The sequence below is a fragment of the Eucalyptus grandis genome, chromosome 6, assembly GCF_016545825.1.
Source record: "Eucalyptus grandis isolate ANBG69807.140 chromosome 6, ASM1654582v1, whole genome shotgun sequence".
Classification (NCBI taxonomy): domain Eukaryota; kingdom Viridiplantae; phylum Streptophyta; class Magnoliopsida; order Myrtales; family Myrtaceae; genus Eucalyptus; species Eucalyptus grandis.
This window is the reverse complement of record NC_052617.1, coordinates 47,132,175-47,152,557: the sequence shown is the minus strand read 5'-3', so window position 1 is coordinate 47,152,557 and position 20,383 is coordinate 47,132,175. Positions and strand designations below refer to the sequence as shown.

At 37.8% G+C, this 20,383-nt stretch overlaps 2 protein-coding genes across 4 annotated transcripts; one reads left to right on the top strand and one right to left on the bottom strand.

Moving 5' to 3' along the window:
• The first annotated feature begins 3,091 nt into the window (after nucleotides 1-3,091).
• On the top strand, nucleotides 3,092-4,292 carry LOC104453756 (reticulon-like protein B14). Its single transcript, XM_010068385.3, has 5 exons — nucleotides 3,092-3,223; nucleotides 3,329-3,509; nucleotides 3,597-3,726; nucleotides 3,836-3,905; nucleotides 4,044-4,292. The coding sequence occupies exons 1-5, from the start codon at nucleotides 3,124-3,126 to the stop codon at nucleotides 4,199-4,201; spliced, it is 639 nt and encodes a 212-aa protein (XP_010066687.2). The 5' UTR covers nucleotides 3,092-3,123; the 3' UTR covers nucleotides 4,202-4,292.
• Nucleotides 4,293-7,981: 3,689 nt separating this feature from the next.
• On the bottom strand, nucleotides 7,982-18,600 carry LOC104453755. 3 transcript variants are annotated; one of them, XM_018877663.2, is made up of 12 exons: nucleotides 18,453-18,600; nucleotides 18,247-18,345; nucleotides 17,988-18,072; nucleotides 12,569-12,638; nucleotides 11,914-11,974; nucleotides 11,772-11,825; nucleotides 11,357-11,513; nucleotides 11,186-11,282; nucleotides 9,790-9,899; nucleotides 8,994-9,100; nucleotides 8,601-8,711; nucleotides 7,982-8,484 (listed from the first exon to the last, which is right to left on the bottom strand). In XM_018877663.2, the coding sequence occupies exons 1-12, from the start codon at nucleotides 18,528-18,530 to the stop codon at nucleotides 8,365-8,367; spliced, it is 1,149 nt and encodes a 382-aa protein (XP_018733208.2). In that variant the 5' UTR covers nucleotides 18,531-18,600; the 3' UTR covers nucleotides 7,982-8,364. The 3 variants fall into 3 exon arrangements, with proteins under 3 accessions (XP_018733208.2, XP_010066685.2, XP_039171754.1); XM_010068383.3 differs by lacking the exons at nucleotides 17,988-18,072; nucleotides 18,247-18,345; nucleotides 18,453-18,600 and adding exons at nucleotides 13,551-13,635; nucleotides 13,810-13,908; nucleotides 14,016-14,216 and having other exon boundaries at nucleotides 8,131-8,484; XM_039315820.1 differs by lacking the exons at nucleotides 17,988-18,072; nucleotides 18,247-18,345; nucleotides 18,453-18,600 and adding exons at nucleotides 13,551-13,635; nucleotides 13,810-13,908; nucleotides 14,016-14,216 and having other exon boundaries at nucleotides 8,131-8,484; nucleotides 9,790-9,896.
• Nucleotides 18,601-20,383: the final 1,783 nt, after the last annotated feature.

The window sequence follows — 20,383 nt, the reverse complement described above, 5'->3', positions numbered from 1 at the left end:
TTAGAGCACTCCACAACATAGCGACGTGGTATAGCTTTGGTTGCGGTGTTACTGTGTTACTATGTGTTTATGCTATGAAGTGTTATAAGTTGTGTCTCAAGTAAAATATCCTTTAAACCCGCGGCACCTCAGAGCTGGTTGAGGCAGCTTTCTTAAAATTGATGCAGCTACTACAAGTTTAGCAAAGATTTGTAGAGGCTGCAACATCCCTTTTCCCAACTATGGGTGCTACTGAAAAATGCACCAAATTGGCTCTGAACGAGCTTTAAGAATGTACAAGTCAATGTAGGGATATATGGCTCCAGTATATGAATGCTCAAACACGTTTATCGTAAGCATAAGTTAGCCTTGTGTTATATAATTTCTGGTCAAAAACTTACATATAAATCTGGCTACAAGTCGCTTGATTAGGATTTTATATATTCTTTATACACATATAGTCTTCCTTCAACTATAAATTTAAGCTTTTGGTTAGACATTCTAATACAGTATTAAAGTCAAGTTCTGCTTTAGTTTTATCTCAAGCCCTTGACTAAAGGTTCATATGCTCTTTATATACATGCATGCTCCTTTTAATTATCAATTTAAGTTTTTAGTTTAGACATTCTAACCAAATTAGATTAGTTAGAGCCAAGTGGAGCGAATGTGGGGCATAAGACAGCAATAAATTGTAATTTTATGTGGACATAACTCCACGCAACTAGACAAACTCATAGACGTGTCATGTCTTCTCGAACTGAAAGATGCAAAGTACCAGGTTTCTTGGGCCGAGTATTCTTTAAAAATGGTAGGTAAGATCTTTGCATTATCGAAGGATCCCCCTTAATATAGTCTATTCACTCATTACTGAATTTGATATTCCGGCATATGGACCACCAAGTCATTCCCTTTTCTATTTGGAGTTCAATTCAAAGCGAATCTTATGAAACAAGGTCAAACCGGCCAATTGGAATGACAGCCAGATGATTACCTCCTGTACACATAAAGAATCCTATCATGAGAAATTATTAAATCCCACTCCATTTGACCGGATTTAATGCATTATTCACAAAGGTAAAGCCTAAAGGGACCGTAATTCATTAGCAAACCGAAAATTACATGATTTTCATGTATGTGGAAAGGAATTAAAAGAAGTTATATTTCTTATATACGGAGATGTCAATTCAGTCACAAAGCAACATTGCCGAGACTCCCTCTGGCATATTAATTCATTCCCGCCGGTAAGATATGGTTCGTCAATCGGCCGGCGCACGTGTTTCCTTATCTATAAGCATTGACTATCTGAATTCATGGCATTTTATGGCGACAACTCGCTAGTTTTAATAGTTGAACTGGTGCGACGACCGATTGCGAGATGACCTCGAGCAGCGTGAGCCAAAGGACATAACTCGGCTTTATGCCCACTTTATGTGCAAATCCCATGAACCAACGTCTGAGAACGTGGCCCAATTAGACGAGCCACTACACTTTGAGATGGTCTTGTGGAACCATAATCTACATGAGAAGGTGGCCTTTCGCGATGTTAATTACCAATTAGCCCGTTAATAGAAAAGGAAGCCCAGGCCTGGCGTGTCCGATGAAGAGTGAACTAAGAAGCTCCTGCTTACGTTAATTTTTAGCTGCCGAGCCAGAATTTGTGATGGAGAGGATGATGAAAGGAATGATAGGCGTAATCCAAGCACATGTTGACATGATAGGGCAAAGTATTATTAGATGCAGAATGCAACCCATTAATGTAAACACTCACTTATAATCTGTCAAGGTTGCTCAGAAATCGCGTTGATCATGAGAGATAGGCCCCAAACACCAATACATATTGGGAGTAGGTCACTAATCAACAATCAATTCTAATACCATTTATCATTAGCATGATAGAAGCCCAATACCATTACCTTTGAAGCTCTCTAGAAAGGAATCCAAATCCGAACCCATCAACATATCCAATCATACTAATTGTCCCTCAAAGTTTAAACCACTAAATTATAAAATAACTAAAATATATTAACTAATCAATACCATACAAGTTCTCTGTTATAGGACTCTTTTCTAACGCAATTCACATATATACACTAATTCTCTATCATGGGACTTTTTTCTAGCATAGTTTACAACGTACAACTCTATGTTCTTCCCTCATGTGTGACCTCAATGTTAGGTCTAATTGCTTCAATTCAAATTTCATTCTCATCTACATGTCTTAGCCTAAATCTCCAACACCCATCTTCATTCCTAGTTTCTTTCTCCATACTGAAATGTGAAGATTGCCATCCATTAGGACCTTCATCTCTGGTCTCTTTCACCGGACTAATAATCACATTTGTTGCAAGATTCCTTTCTTGATATATACCCCAAATGCCGATACACATTAGGAGTGAACCATCAATCAACCATCAATTGTGATATCGATTATTAGGTGCAGGCAATAAAAGGTTGATACCTTTACTTGGAGAGCTTGTAAAGAATGAGCTCAAGTCTGAGCCCATCAACTTCAATTAAGTTCACATTTACTCAAAAGTTTAAATCACTAAATTATGAAATATTATGATTTATTAACATCTTCACATCACACTAGCTCTTCAATATGAAACACTTTTATGACAGAATTCACGTGTACATGTTAGCAGTTTCAAACCAATCTCTTTTGAGATGAGGTGTTATGGCTTGAAGAGTAAACATACCACTTCATAGTTCTATCATTCAATGTATCTACACCATTAGTAATTGACATGTATTATAAAAAAAAAAAAATAGTAATCTTACGTAGCCGGCGTATCATATAAGAATGCTAAAACGCAAAAAGGGTCTAATTTTAAAAGCCAAGACAAAGAATCTTACTCCACTTTGGATACTTGGCATTGACAGAGAGATGGAGATATCTGGATCCCCAAGCAGTGATTATATTAATGAAAGATGAGCATGTGAAGGCGAGCATGTGAAGGAACCTTACCATGAGCCCCTAAATCATTATCGTACCCAAAGCCATTCCTTTCTTCTGTATCGAGACCACTTTCTTGAAACCTAAGCTTAGAACCACCTTTGCATTATATAAACCACGCACCAATCACGGTACTGTGCGAATTATTCTACAAGCATTAGCTTAACCCACCTACACACAATAGGATCATGCCGATATACTCATCCGATTCCGACGACCACCCCCGGCCTTCGCAGAAGCCATTAGGCCATCAAAGGCCTCTACATGACATCCTCGGCGGGGGGAAACGTAAACTGCTCCATCCATTTTATATCTCTCCGTTTTTTTTTGTTTTCTTTCCAACTTTTCCTGTCCAATTTTCCTAATTTTGCATGAATGATTTGCCATCGCAAGTCGCTGACGTGCTATTGTGGAAGAATAAGAAGCTGTCGCTAGGGATCTTGATCGGGGTCACGGCTATATGGTTTCTCTTCGAAGTCGCGGAGTACCATTTCGTCACCCTCCTCTGTCACCTTATCTTGGCAGCGATGATCATCATTTTCATTTGGTCTAACTTGGCCGATTTAATTCAGAGGTGGATGACTAGTGCTTTACAACAATCGATTACATAAGACTATCTATTTAATCCTTCTAATAGTCTTATCTATTCTTCGCATATCAGGGACCCTCCCAATGTATACAGCTTTCAGCTGTCTGAGGCCGGGTGTCGATATCTTCATCGAAAAATTGACAAATTACTCTCGATGATTTACTACGTTTCAAGTGGTAATGATTGGAGGCTACTTTTCGGGGTATGAATTTCGTCGCCCAAAATCTCATTTTCTATATTTTAATTGTGTGACCAACCTTAATATTATTTTTTTATCCATTTGTTTGAATATTTTGCCGCATGAATTCCAGGCAATCGCATTCCTATGGATGCTGTCCGTCCTTGGCAACTACGTAAGCTCATGGAATTTGCTATATTTTGGTAAGCTTCCTTAAAATTCACTGCAACATTTTATTTTTCCTCTACTTTTAGTAATTATTTTTCTATGCAAACTGCTGTTTCTTTTTTATATTTTGTGTTTAATTATTCTTTTTCTCTTTTTTTCTTTTTTTGGGTAAGCTTTTGTTTGCATCGAGACTCTACCTGCTTTATACGAGAGATACGAGAACCAAGTGGATCATCTTGCTGGCAAAAGCAGGAGAGGCGCGAAGAAACTGTACAAGAAATTTGATTCCGAAGTCCTCGACAAAATTCCTAGGGGACCTAGATTGGAATGAAAAACGGCACCGAAAGATCAATTTGCGGGAAAATTATCTTTCGAAATTCCGTCTATAAAGATATATGTACATATGACTTTCTATCATGATGACGAATAAATTGGATTGGAACTTCGATTCGATGTTGACGTCGTTCTGACTTAATTTTTTTGGTTTCTCTTGTGATTGCGAGCCAGAATATACAAAATTGATGGCTTTTTTAAAGATATGCTTTTGCACCCGCATGCCATGCTGGGAAAGTAAAAGGATGAAGAAAAATAAAGGGGTGTTGCGCTTGGAATTCCAAATTCATCCAAGAAAAAGGCATATGGAGTTATGAACAATTAAGATATTTAATAAATTTCCCATTAAATTAGACCAATCTACCAAACGCAACTTACTCGCGTCAAGAAAACTTGACATTTTTCTAACTATATTTTAAAAACAAAGTTCGTAATTTTGCAAAAATACTGGTTAATTACTAATAAAAAAAATTCAGGTCACCATTTAGCAGCTCTGTAAAAAATCTACCAACACAAAAAAAGAACTATTTTTCAAAAACAGAAAGGTAAAATCGTCCGTAAATCAAGTCACCATATTTTAGGTTTTGTCAACTCGGGTTTATTATTGGAAACATCGAGAGGCTACTTTGAACCATAAGATAAGCCCGTTCGCCAACTCGATGCGATAAGATCTTAAATAACATATTGGATAAGTAAAGAATGTTAACGCAAAAGGTGCTCGAGCAAAATAGTTTATACAAAGTTCGTTACACATGCGTCCAATTCATACAATTTGAACGACCAAACTCGTTGAGCAAACATCCGCCCTTCACCATGCTCCGTCTTAATGTCCACTTGCAGAAAAAGCCCCCTTATCTTTCTCCACTTTTTTCAAAAGCATTGAATAAAGTTCAAAGCTTTTTTGGGATGGAAGTTGGGTAAGGTTGGACCACGTCATCTATCTAAGTCCCTAAATCCATGCCGGGGCATGAAAAGGAAAAGGCACTTACTTTCCTAGATTCCTAGTCAAAGGTGTGCTCGCTTTGCATCAAAGTGATTGCGACGGACTGTTATCGGGTGCGGACTATAGCCCGCTCATTTGAACGCTCGCCCGCAATTCGCGACGTGGCTATTTTTTCACACAACCCTCCGGCACACAGCTTTTGGCTGTGGGCAAAAGAGGGTGTCGTAGCTTGAAAAACGTTGTTCAGCAAACGCCTCAAAGGGGCGACGCCGTCCAATTCTATGATGCTGTAGTTTAAAAGCATGTATTATCAAACATAATAGGGATAATTAATTTCATAACATGATTACGACTTATAGTGCAACACGATAACAGTTCAGTTATGTTTATACCTAGTGGGAGTTACCTACCATTGGTCGTGTTTGTGATTGACAATTAAAAACTCCAAAAAGAAAAACGCAATGAATGCAGTGAAGTCAAACTAATCTATGCCCAAAGATTCTCTTGAAATCCCACCTGCAATTGATTACTCCCGCTAATCACGACATCACATTCCCAAACTCAAAAGAAAAAGATTCTAAATTATATAATTTTGCTAACGGAACGGGTCAAGTCCATTCTGTACGATAATTAACAATTCCATGCCGATCAAACCCGCTTTCCATCGCAGCTCCTTTTTGAAGAAGTTTCTAATTCGAGGCTGAGGTTCCACATTATCCAAGACCAGAAAAGCCCCCCCCTCCCCCTAGCGATTTCGGATAATTAAAAAATTACTCATGTGTTTAAAGCATTTTGGATACTTTATTATTAGCAAAAGAGAAAATATCGTCTTCAAACTACTATTACTTTCGAACTACTATTACTTTACGACGTGGGGTGTCCAAGTCGCTTAGGGCATATTTGGTAATAATTTTGTTCTCAAAAATAATTTATGATCTTAAATGGTTTTTTCTAATTTTATTCCTTAAACGAGTTTCTGAACATTTTAAGTATTTGGTAACTGTTTAAAAATTTATGTTCCTCTTAAGCTAGTTGTACGATCTTCAAATTCTTTTTGTGACTTAAAACTTTTAATTTTTTTAACAATTTTAATACATTTTTTTTCTTTTTCTTCTTCTTCTTGAGCTAGCCAAACGGCCCAAACGAAGGTCAGTGACCTCGCCAAAACATCACCAACCCAGATCTATTGATGCTCGGCCGGCCTTGCCCAACCACCAACCCAACCTCGCGGTAGCCCGACGAGGTCAAGCCTCATCATGACTATGCAAGGCTCTGCCTCGCAAACACCGATGAGGCCACTAACAAGAGAGAAGGAGAAGAAGTAAAGGAAAATAATGGGAAAAAATAGGGGGGAAAAAAGGAAAGACTTGATTCTAGAGTTGTTCTTAAGAACAAAAAAGTAAATTTTTTTTTTTTGGCTTCTTAATTCTATTCCAAATCTATTGGTGTAAATAAAAAAGTTACTAAATGAATTTATGTTCTTTCTTTTAAAACAAAAGAATAGAATTATACATTATTTGGTCGATTACCAAACACGCTCATAGAGTACCCACACTAATTTGAGTTGCAATTTAGGCCGACGGCAGAGAGAATCAAAGAAGTCAAATAAGGGACTAGACTCTATCTCAGACTCCATTTAATTTGTAAAAGTTGAATGATTTGGAAAATATAATTCTTAAGACCAATCACTTGTATCACTTATAAAAACGAAATAAAAGAAAAAAAAAATGGAAATGTTTAGACAAATGGAGCCGGAGTGTCCAATAGAAGATTCGGGGATTGACCTAAGGAAAGGCAAAAATAATGATAACGTGGTCGGCTTCAGATCAGGATGGAGGATGAAAAGCGTCACATTCATACCGGTCATTGGCGTGGGGGCAACCCTAAAAATTCGATGGGTGAAGGAATCTCGTCCTAAAATATCCACGCGAAGTCACCTCATAGATACATTGAACAAGGGAGAGCCAAGAGGAGGGGAGCAGACACTGGAAAAGATACTGAAGAGCTCCTTGATAACCACTCATTACCTCATAATACCTTTTCTCATTACCTCCTCAAGGATTGATAGTCAGAGAGAGAGATGGTGAGGGAATGGAAAGAAGCCGCCACCGGAGCGTCCGTAGGCGAACCATCAAGCAGTGGTGCGGTCCTCGTCCTCACGGCATTCCTGCTTTCCCTAGCTCTCTTCGTTGTGGTTATGTTCATGTGTGCCGACGGCATGTCCAAAGACAAGGCCTCCGCCTCGGACCACACCGGCACTTATGGAAGCAACTGCGCCGCCGGTTGCGGCGCAGCTTGCGGTGGATGAGCGCTCAGCAATTTCCCATCGCACAATCTCATCCCCAAAGGGTTCGTTCCCGGAGGTTACTCCTGATCTGACATTTTCCCCAAGAGGCTGCCTCTCAATTCAAAAGGTAGTTGATGAGAACCAGATTTTGCAGGTCAAATGTAGTTTCTCCATCTTTTCTGTACTATCAAGTTCTTGTAGTGTCTGACCAGACTAGAGCTTCAACCGATAGGACTATCAGTAGGGCTCAGCTATGTTTACAGCAGCTATACCCTGATAAAGAGAATGGCTTTTCTAATTCAAGTGATGTGAATCCAAATTGATGCACCACAAATCAGTGCAGCTTCTTTCTTCTTCTGGGTTTCGATTCAGTTCATGGTTGTTGAAGGACATAACATAGTAAACATTGATAGCACAGTACCTGCGGTCACTGCTACTATGTCCATCCTCTCATGCTCCGGGAGTTCACGTCTTCATGCCGATGTAGATAACCTCAACAACTAGTAAAACAGAATGTGAATCCCAAAAGATAGAACACTCCTTACTTCTCTCTCAAAGAAGACTCTAATTTATTAAAATAGAATATACAGCATAAGAGAACTTATCGTATTTCAGCAAGCAAAATTGCAATGACAAGTTGGAAATGAGCAAGCCCATATTTGGGTCTTCTTCTTTTTTCGGTTAACTAAGTAGTAAATGATAAGCGACAGATATAATAATATAAGCAATGCGCTTCGTGATCTGCATGTTGCACCCAACTATCCAAGATATATATTCTTTATTTGAGATTTTTTATTTCACCAGAGGTATGGTATAATGCCTCTCTGTACGGGCATATATAAGAGTTGAGTGACACGTGGACATACATATAATAATATAACAATGAATTTACTGACAAAGTCGCCATTCCTTTGTCTCTGCCATCTGTATATCATAACAGTCCACGACTTCGCCTTATTTCAGTGGATGAAACATCCATGCGAAACCTTTCAGGAGGGATTGATTCGAACATGTCCTTCAAAACATCCGGAATGTTAAAATCCTCGAGAACCTGCAGTGTGTTGCATTTGATGGATCAAGTTTCTGGGGTTAGTAAGGAAAAGATGTAATGAAGGTGGAAAAGGAAAGGGAAAAAGGGCACGTTTACAAGAATCTCATAGGACAGACCTTGAAAACTCCATCTACATTACGACCGCCCACCAGAAAAGTGCATCCAGTGCTTTTGCATCCAATAAGTATTTGCAGCATCTTCTTATAATCCCCGTCATAATATTTTGGCTGCACGACATAATTATCCACAAAATCCATAAACGCTGCAAAAGCATCAAGAAAACAAAATAGCCTTGCTCCACGATACTAAAAAGTGGAAAGATAGTCAAAACATATTCCTTAATTTTCGCAATCCATTTACCCCTAGTAACACGAAGCTGCAGTATAAATTGAAAGTGAGCCATATGCTACGTCAAGAAACATCAACCCTATGAAAGCTATGAACAATTAATGCAGGGCTATTGTCTAAAATAAAGAAAATGAATCTACAGTAGATGGTTGAGAACATACATTAATGAGTCTCACTGCTGTGTCTGCACCAATTACAAAAGCACTGCCTGGAAAAAGCTCCGCTTTCTTATAGAAAAATGGTTGATTAGATATTATCACAGTTTTTCCTGAAATTTGCATGAAGCGTGATGGTTGATACCAATAGGAAGTATAAAAGGAACATCAGCAGTTAAAAGCAGTTCTAAAAGAAAAGGCCCTCAAAGAAAAACAAAGACACAGATATTGACTTCAAAGCCTCATCCCATTCCTGTACAGATTATGCAGAAGCAGAGCACATGTGGTTCACAAGTCATCAGTCAATGGCCAACACCGTGATTAAACAATTTCAGCTTTTAGTATGTTGATATTTCTATATATTAACCTCTCTTTTCAAAAACATGCTGTGCCTCAGAAACAACAGTGGAACCTCTAGCCTTGCTTGCACGATAGGACACACAATTGCAGCCAATTATAAGAAAATGCAAGAGGGCACAAAAGTAGTTTGAAATGGCAGCAAACAACAAGTCCACTGAAACCAAAGCCACTGCCTGTACAGCAATTGCAAGGTAAATCTCTAAAGAAAGCTCAAAAATCAGCACAGGATCTTCACTATAGATATTGAATCTATGTAAAATGCAATACAGTATGGATATCCATTGCCAAATTTATCCATATTCATTGCCATATATATCTATCTACAAAAACGTACATAAGTGGTTTCGTAATGGAAGTTCGTTCAATTTTCAGTGTGGAATATCCAGGAAGGAAAATAAAGTGCACACAGCAGGACTGGTAATGAAGAACAAGCAAATCTCACCAACTCTTTCGAATTGCTTCACTCGATCTTTTATTTCTTGCACTGATAGTGGAGGTTTATCCGCATTTACTGCTGAAATTTCGAAACATGGATACCCTTTGCCAGGGCTACTGCAGTAGAACGAAAAAATTGTAACATCTGATCAAAGGACAAAAGTCCAACATGAATATCAGGTATGGCACATGATGTAATAACAGAAACCCATAACAAGAGGACTTCATGCATCTGTTTAGATATTTCAAAGAAGGAATTCGAAGCTTGTACTCCACAAATGGTTGTTCAACTCACCGTGACACAACAGTGGAGACACTACCCAATAACTTATTGAGAAGAGTAAAACATCAAAATTCTGCCATTAGGATAAAACGATGAGTTGCTAGGAATTCACCTACATCTAATACTAGATATGTATTTTGCTGCAAAAGCAAAGGAGCTGTGAATTAATGACGCGGATGGAATTTACATTTAAAATTTCTTTTCCTATATGTCTTTAAAAACTGTTCAATTCATGTGAAATTATCAATTCAAAATGCATTTTCATTTGAAATTAATTAAAACGATTCTATTATCCTTCCCCTCTAATTTCAATTGCCTTCTAATAATGGTTGAATTTTGTACACTGGAAGTCATATGATAAGTCCACTCATAGTGTCCTTAAAATTAATTAAAACTATTCAATGCATTTTGTGTCCTTAAAATGTTTGCACTCATAGTGTAATACGATAAGTCCACATTAGTTATTCCAAAGGTTAGCATGAACTTAACCAAAGAAGAAAAAAGAGATATAATTTAATACAATGAAAAATTAGAATCTACACTGCAGTTTGATTTTTTTCCTTTCGCTTTATACTAAATCATTTCCTTCCCCACCAAAGTTACAAGTCTAAATCGTTACCCTTCTCCCAGATATCCAATTTTTCAAGCTTTTTGAACACTTGCTTGAAGTTTAAATTAGTTCATAAAAAACAGTTTGTGGCTTTCTTGACTACCGCACAATAGTAATCTAAAGTTCTACAGATTGTATCACTAGATGACGGCTTATTCTACACAATGCATAAAACTATGTGGATTTTTTTTTTTTTTGGTCGTAAAACTATGTGAATATATGAAACTTGATATTATTTGCTTCGGTCCATATGGTTAGCAAATGCCAAAGTACCGTGAAACAATTAAGCTAGACCAATATTTGCCTTCAATTTAAGGCATGTTGCCTCTTGCTCCAGATTCAAAACACCTAGCAGAACTAGAGGATATGTAGTATGACAACAAGGTGGGTAAGCTCAAAAGATGAACAATCAGTTGCTCTATTATTAACGATCTGCACTCAAGTAAAGTAAATAAAGTTAAATTTCCACAACACCACAAGTCACTTGGAAACATCAACTCTCAAATGTACCTAGAAGCAACTTCCAACAACTTCAGATGACCATCATGTAATGGATTAAATGAACCAGACAAAATGATCTTTCTTTCTGCATCCGACGCATGTGAATCTGCAGAAAATGGATAAGTAACAATTTTTTGCATTGTATATATCAATTCCGGAGAACACAACCAGAATCTATACCATTGGAGAAAGGATACATCTTGAAGCATACTTCGCCATTTATAAGCTGCTCCAATTCTTCATCTTCATCAAAAGTTTTTTCAGATTCGCTTGACAAATCGGATTCTGTCAACTCTGAAATTGATGTTGATGGTACTCTGCATGCATTTGCAATTGCCTGTGGCAAATAGGAAGTTAAAATTTTTTGGACTAACTATAAGAAGAAGGCAAAAAATCAGTCCCACGAGAGTTTTAAGTATAAGATCGGGCCAGACCTACTATGAGACCAAATGCATCTTTGCACAGGTCCCAAAATACAGTTCCTTTTGTAGTTACAAAAGAACTCCCCAACTTCCAACATTTTATACGGTAAAAAGAAAGAGGAAAGGCAGAAGAGTTTCTCAATTGACATTTTGTCTTCATTAAATTGCCATACCTTCAGCAGAAACTGGCTTGAGACCTTATCTTCTTGCTCCCTTGTTCGCAATCCCTACATCCATTTGGCTCCTAATGAAACCAACAATCTTTTGATATACATACCAGACTGGAGAGAAAACATTGAAATTGGATACACTTACCTTTGACAAGGTAACTGTAGACACCCAGCTTCTGTCAGATGTTCTAGCCGACACATGAAACCTGTTTATGAAATAAAGTTACAGCCATCAGGTAGATGGAGTAACAACTTAACAAATTTACATAATAATACAAAAAAAACCTAAAGGTTCAAAGGCACATCGTGGTTGATTAAGTCCTCAAGCTGACCCTACGTTGATGGCGCCATTATACACATTAATAGGTATATTCTAAGACCACCAAATTTCAGTAATTTGATTAAGTCCTTGAAAATAGAACAATAGAAGAGAGAAAAATTCGACAGCAGAAAAGTCTTATTCACTCTGTCAATCATCATTTGGCAAACTCATTTATACTTCTCAAATCCATATGGACTACGGAACAAAGGGTTATCCTGGACCTACGCCAAGATTTTGATGGTGATTCTCAATTATCGAACAACAGAATGTGATACAATGAGTTAGAATGCAGTGGAAACAAAACTCTTGAATCTGATAAGTGACTTCAACAAAAGATAACATTGTAAATGAGGATTCGACAATTCAATAGCCCTACCATGAAATATACCATAATGCCATCTAATAACACAGATCAACGCGCTTAAGTGTTTTGACATATAAAAGAGGCAAGAGTATACTTATTCCAATTCTGTGATACCTATGATCTCCACGCTTTGGATGTTTTCCGCCCAAAGAGCCAGTGAAACCCACTCCAATAACTGGGGAATCTGCAAAGTGGGAAGAGACAGACACAGCTCTATAAGACATCATAAGCAAGGAATAGCATATCATGACAAGTGTTGTGATGTAGGAGTATTATCCTATTTTAGTAGTTCGAAGTGTTTAGTCTCTTTTCACAATAGTCATGCAAATGTTCAATTAGATTGCATTGTTGAGTTTGGAGATCTTACTTGAGATCAACATCATCTATTATCTGTAACCCAGTATAAATAAGTCTACGTCTCTAACTCATTAGCTTTCTTCATTCAATAAACATGATTGGTTCTTCATAAACCATAATTATCTTTTCTCTGTTCCAGCTTCAACTCAACTCTATTTTAGCCCTGCTTTTGTTCTTTTTGCACTTCTCCAACTAAGTCAACTGGTATAGGAGCCCTTGTTAGAGTTATTCCTACATCATCTTAGGAGCTTAATATTTGTACTGGGGCTCAATCCATGTGTATCAAGAGTGAGTACTAAGAGATTCCACCGTGTGAAATAGCTTGCAAAATCAGCAACATTTACTGACTTTGATCTCGTTGATACTAGGACACGCAAGCTAATTGAAACGTCCTGCCAGATCATGCATCAAAATAGCACAGAAATCTACAGAAGAGAGCCGCTTCTAGGAAATAATGGAACTTTAAGAATATCGCCGAGCACACTAGTCGAGAATACCACTTCCCTGCTGCTTAATGTACACTAATGTACTTCCATAATGAAAGAAACAAATAAAAGACATTTTACATACACAGTAGCAGTAGGAGAATATAGTCGAACGCTTTCTAGATATAAAATGCAAAAGAAATCAATAGAACCATAGCATGAATAGTTAAATACCAGCTACTGCAGCCCAAATTTCATGGAGTTAAAACCATTTTAGTAGACAAAGTTGGAAATTACTGATAAAATTCCGTCACCTGTTCTAGAAAGCTTGAGAGCACGATTGTAAGCCAGCAGCGCCAATTCCTCCGCGACTTGCTCGCTACAGAATTTAGCAGGAATCTGCAAAACAATTCAAATAGGACACACCGGGCATTTCAATCCCGATCGGAGATCGCAACATCAGACAAAACCACCTCGAAATCGAAAACGAGAAATCGCCGCGACATAGAAACGGCCGAGAAACCACGCGTCGAGCGCGGATTGAGTTCGGCAACGAGGGGGAGGAACGAGGACCTTGCCGAGCAACTGTATGATGGACATTCTGGAGTAAGGGACGACGGCCTCGAGGACGGTGTTGGACGCTCCGGGCACCGACATCAACCACCCGAGGGCCTGGTTTCAACAGCGGACACGTGTCACAAATCCACGCGGACGGGATGAGCAGCGACGATGCGATGAGCGTGCATCGCACGCAGAAGGGAAGGGAAGAGATGTGGGACCTGAGAGGCGCCGCCGGTGAGGTAGAGGACGGCCTGAGAAGGGGAGGAGTGGACGGCTTCGACGGCGGCTCGAATCATCGTCGTCGTCGTCGTCGTCGTCTCTTCATCTTCCGTTGGCTCCTCCGGCTCGCGTCCGCTGGTGTCAGATAAGTCCATTTACGCCGTCGTTTCGTTAGTGCTCTCGCAGCGCCTTAATCGACACTAGGGATGGCAAATGGGTGAGTTAGGTCGGGCATGGGTAGGATCGAAAATGGGTCGATCCATATTTAACCCATTTAATTCGTTTTGACTCATATTCTTGTAGTATAAATTTAATAATCCATACTTGATCCGATCCATACCCGACATAACCCGTATTACTAAAACCTATTAAAATTGAATTAAAACTTATTAAAACCGACCAAAAAAAAAAAAAAGATTAAAACTTCAAATTAAATTAAAAGTAGTAAATAAAATTTTAAAAATTTAAAAAAAAAAAAAAAAAACCTATAAATTGAAATACTTATAAGAAATTAGACTATGCATGGGCTTTTCTTATTTGAAGTGAATACGCCATTGAATAACTAAAAACTGTAACATGAAAAAATTTTAACTAAATCTAAAAAAACTCATTTTATGATTTTTTATTAAAAAAATATTGTTAAAATATTTTTATGCAATACAAATTTTTTAACAAATTTTATACAATACAAATTTAATGGAAAAATTTTATAATTCTTTGTAAAATATTTTTTTTTAAAATCAATTTTTTTATTTTTTAAATATAATTTTTAATTTTTAATAATTATTTTTCTTTTTTCTTTTTCTTCTTCTTCGGCTGGCCGCCGCCACGACGACAGCCGACGACTAGCCACAAGCGAGATCGAGCTTGCCAGCGTCAAGCGGGGCTCGATCTCGCCAATCTAGCAAGGCCGAGGCCCCGCCCGACATCAGCGAGCTTGAGTCTCGCTAGATCCAATAAGGCTCGAGCCTTGCCAGTCATCAAGAACTCCGCCGGGCGAGCTCGAGCCTCGCTTGGCCGTGTCAAATTCTTTTCTCTCCTCTTCCCCTTTTTTTTTGTTTTTTACTTTCTAAATTCCCTACTTTATTTACGAAAATTACGTATCATTTTTGTCCTTGAAATTTGTTTATTTTATGATATACAGAGCACATCATTAATTATGGGACCGATTTGAGCCCCATATCACAAATTATATTAATAGATTCGAAATATATTATCCGTGAGTAAACATAGAGGTGTCAAAATGGATCGATTCAATTTGAATCCATATTCAATGAGATGGATCATAAGTGGGTTGAATAAATTTTAATAAATAGATTAAATTGTATGTAAATATAATGATACATGGATTGCAAATGGATTTATTTTTAAACCCTCATCGATAGGGCGAGGTTCGCAAACTTCACCCAATCACATCGATGAGCCTCGAGCTAGCCAATCGAGCGAGGTCAATGCCTTACCGGTTGGTAAGACTCGAGGCTCCCCGACCTAGCAAGGGCATGACTCAAGCTCACCAACATCAAGGAGAACTTGACCTCGCCAAAGCTAATGAGGTGGAGCCTTGCTTAAGGTTAATGAGGCTTAGCTTGCTGAAATTGAGCAATCCAACTCTTGCGAGCCAACCACTGGGATTCGCCTCAGTAACCACCCTTCCAACATGGAAAGAGAAGGTGAGAGGTTCAAATCCCCACCTTCTCAGGGGAGATGGGATGGAGACGCGTAAGTTTTCAGGAGTGGGTTTCGACTCCCACGCCATGTAAGAGGCAGGCAAAAATCTGAGAGTGAATGTAGAGTAGGAATAGAGTAGGATTAACAAAAAAAAAAAAAAAAAAACTCTTGCGAGCCAAAGCCCACTTGTTGCCGATCATGATCACCATGGCTGGCAACCAAGTGAATAAAGAGGAAAAAGAAAAAAAAAAAGAAATATGAAATAATTAAAATTTCTATTTTAAAAGAAATTAAAATTAAAATTACTTGAAAGGAGTGCATAAAAAATCAAATCGGATTTTGTATGCCAAGTGAAAAAAAATTAATTCATTTTTCAAGCTTTAACCAAACACTAAAAAATATTATCATTTTTAGAAATATCACAATTTTCTAGAAATAAATGAAGCCTCTGTTTAAAAAAGAATATAAAGTTTATCCATTAATTTTGTAATTATATGGAAGTGTTTTAACAATATAATTTTTTAAAAAATCATAAGAAACAATTTTTTTGGATTTAGTTGAATATAAAAGTGTTTTAACAATATGGGTTGGATTGAGTATAAATTGGATATGAGTTGAGTCCAATATGGGTCAATAAATTTACATAAATGATAAATTGGTCATAAATTGGTTAATGAATTAATTTGAGTCGGATTATTAATGACTTGACTCAACTTATCCATTTGACAAGTCTACTTACAAGCCACGCTCTATTCAAGCCATTAATTTTCGTATGTTTTGTGAACGGGAAGAGCCCAATTGGAAAAAAAATAATATTAACACAAACGATCATTGAATTTTGACCCAACATGCAATGTCATTTTTGAACTTTAATCCTTTCAATATAATTATTGAACTTTAACCTAATGTGAAATGTCATCTCTGAATTTTTTTTCATTCAATGTGACTAATTAATTTTTCGTGCATGTTATTAATCTAATCCCGGAACTACATGAAAATGCGCAATATTGATCTTCATTTAATACAAGTTCAAGAATAATATTGACCATATTTATGAACTCCTCAAATTAAATATGTATCCAAATTTTGGGGACTATATCAAATAAATTAAAAATTTAAAGACGATTTTATATATTGGATTAAAAGTTCACGAGTCATCCTTGTAGTTATCCCATTGAAATGAAATGAATTCCTTTTGTCTAGATGGTTCTTCTCCATAAAGCCATATTGTCTCATCAAAAACCAATTTAGTTGATTTTGAGTTTGGGACACCTAGAATGCCAAAACTTGATACGGAATAACACTTAAGTGTCAAAACTTCGAAAAGGTACACTTAAGTACCCGTTTCGAAGTAAAATGGACCACTTCACTCCGGCCAAATTGCTGATATGGCAATTTTCCGGTGAGTTGGGTGCAAAATGAATAGCATAGCATAACAAGTGTTGTGATGCAGGAGTATTATCCTATTTTAGTAGTTCGAAGTGTTATTTTTTCATTTAGTCTCTTCTCACGATAGTCATGCAAATGTTCAATTAGATTGCATTGTTGAGTTTAGAGATGTTATTTGAGATCAAGATCGTCTATTATCTGTAACCCAGTATAAACGAGTCTAAGTCTCTAACTCATTTAGCTTTCTGCATTCAATAAACATGATTGGTTCTTCATAAACCATAAATATATTTTCTCTGTTCCAGCTTCAACTCAACTCTATTTTAGCCCTGTTTTTGCTCCTTTTGCGATCTGTCGCTTCTCCAACTAAGTCAACAGGTATAGGAGCCCTTGTCAGAGTTATTCCTACATCATGTCAGTAGCTTAATATTTGTACCGGGGCTCAATCCATGTGTATCAAGAGTGAGTACTAAGAGATTCCACCGTGTGAAACAGCTTGCAAAATCAGCAACATTTACTGACTTTGATCTTGCTGATAATAGGACAGGCAAGCTAATTGAAACATCCTGCTAGATCATGCATCAAAATGGCACAGAAATGCACAGAAGAGAGCCGCTTATAGGAAATAATGGAACTCTAAGAATATCGCCGTACACACTAGTCAAGAATACCACTTCCCCTCTGCTTAATGTACGATTAATGTGCTTCCACAGTGAAAGAAACAGATAAAAGACATTCTATATACACAGTAGCAGTAGGAGACTACAGTCGAACGCTTTCTAGATATAAAATGCAAGAGAAATCAATAGAACCATAGCATGAATAGTTAAATACCAGCTACTGCAGCCCAAATTTCCTGGAGTTTAAACCATTCTAGTAGACAAAGTTGGAAATTGCTGATAAAATTCCGTCACCTGTTCTAGAAAGCTTGAGAGCACGGTTGTAAGCCAGCAGCGCCAATTCCTCCGCGACTTGCTTGCTACAGAATTGAGCAGGATTCTGCAAAACAATTCAAAGAGGACACACCGGGCATTTCAATCCCGATCGGAGATCGCAACATCAGACAAAACCACCTCGAAATCGAAAACGAGAAATCGCCGCGACATAGAAAGGGCCGAGAAACCACGCGTCGAGCGCGGATTGAGTTCGGCGACAAGGGGGAGGAACGAGGACCTTGCCGAGCAACTGTATCGTGGACATTCTGGAGTAAGGGACGACGGCCTCGAGGACGGTGCTGGACGCTCCGGGAACCGACATCAACCACCCGAGGGCCTGGTTTCAACAGCTGACACGCGTCACGAATCCACACGGACGGGAAGAGCAGCGACGATGCGATGAGCATGCGGTGCACGCAGAAGGGAAGGGAAGAGGTGTGGGACCTGAGAGGCGCCGCCGGTGAGGTAGAGGACGGCCTGAGAAGGGGAGGAATGGACGGCTTCGACGGCGGCTCGAATCATCGTCGTCGTCGTCGTCTCTTCATCTTCCGCTGGCTCCTCCGGCCTGCGTCCGCTGGTGTCAGCTAAGTCCATTACGGCGTCGTTTCATTTGTGCTCTGTCATAGCCTTAATCCTCACCGCGAGAAAATATTGGGTACGTCTCGCGCTCCAGCGTGGCAAACAAGAAGCCGGTAGGAAGACGACACGTGTCCCAGTGGACCCACAAATCAGGCGCCATTTTGAAAAATTTTCGGACTGACCAAGCTTCTTCTGTGAGTCTCTTTCTTCGGGCCTCTCTTACTCGACCCTCCCTCTCTCTTTCTCCGACGAACTCTCTCTCTCTCGGGAGCGAGCGGCCTTTTCTCTCCTCTCCCCTTTTTTTTGTTTTTTTCTTTCTAAATTCCCTACTTTATTTACGAAAATTACGTACGATTTTTGTCCTTGAAATTTGTTTTTTGTATGATATACAAAGCACATCATTAATTACGCGGGTCCCATTTGAGCCCCCACATCACAAGTTATATTAATAGGTTCAAAATACATTATTTATGAGTAAACATAGAAGTGTCAAAATTAAATAAATTTTAATATTCAACGAGATGGAGATTAAATAAATTTTAATTTTGAATCCATATTCAACGATACATGGATTGCAAATGGATTTATTTTTAAACCCTCATCGAGAGGGCGAAGTTCGCAACCTTCACCCAATCGTATCAATGAGTCTCGAGCTAGTTGATCGAGGGATGTCGATGCCTTACCGGTTGGTAAGACTCAAGGCTCCTCGATCTAGCAAGGGACTCAAGCTCACCAACGCTGAGGCGAACTTGACCTCGCTGGATCTGGTGAGGCGGAGCCTTACTTTAAGGCTAACGAGGCTTAGCTCGCCAAAATTGAGCAAGCCAACCATTGCAAGCCAAAGCCCACCTGTTTCCAACCAACACGTCGCCATGCCTGGCGACCAAGTAAATAAAGAGGAAAAAAAACATGAAATAATTAAATTTTTTTTATTTTAAAAGAAATTAAAATTACTTAAATGGAGTGCATAAAAAATCAAATCGGATTATGTATGCCAAGTGAAAAAAAAATTAATTCGTTTTTCAAGTTTTAACCAAATACTGAAAAATATCATCATTTTCATAAATATTACAATTTTCTAGAAATAAATGAAGCCTCAATTTAAAATAAAAAGATATATAAAGTTTATCCATTAATTTTGTAATTGTATGGAAGCATTTTAACAATATAATTTTTTTAAATCACAAGAAACAATTTTTTTTTTTTTTTTAGATTTAGTTGAATATGAAAGTGTTTTAACAATATGGGTTGGATTGAGTATGAATTGGATATGGGTTAAGTCAATATGGGTCAATAAATTTACATAAATAATAAATTGGTCATAAATTGGTTAATGGGTCAATTTGGATCGAATTATTATGACTTGACCCAAACTTGACTCGACTCATCCGTTTGACAAGTCTACTTACTAGCAATGCTCTACTCAAGTCATTAATTTTCGTATGTTTTGCGAACGGGAAGATTCCTGTTGAAAAAAATAATAATAATAACACAAATTATCATTGAATTTTGACCCAACATGCGATGTCATTTTTGAACTTTAATCCTTTCAATATAATTATTGAACTTTAACCTAATGTGAAATGTTGTCTTTGATTTTTTTTTTTTCAATCAATGTGACTAATTAATTTTTTGTGCATTTTATTAATCTAATCCCGGAACTACATGAAAATGCGCAATATTGTTCTTCCTTTAATACAAGTTCAAAAATAATAGTGACCATATTTATGAACTCCTTAGTTTAAATATGTATCCAAATTTTGGGGATTATATTAAATAAATTAAAAATTTAAAGA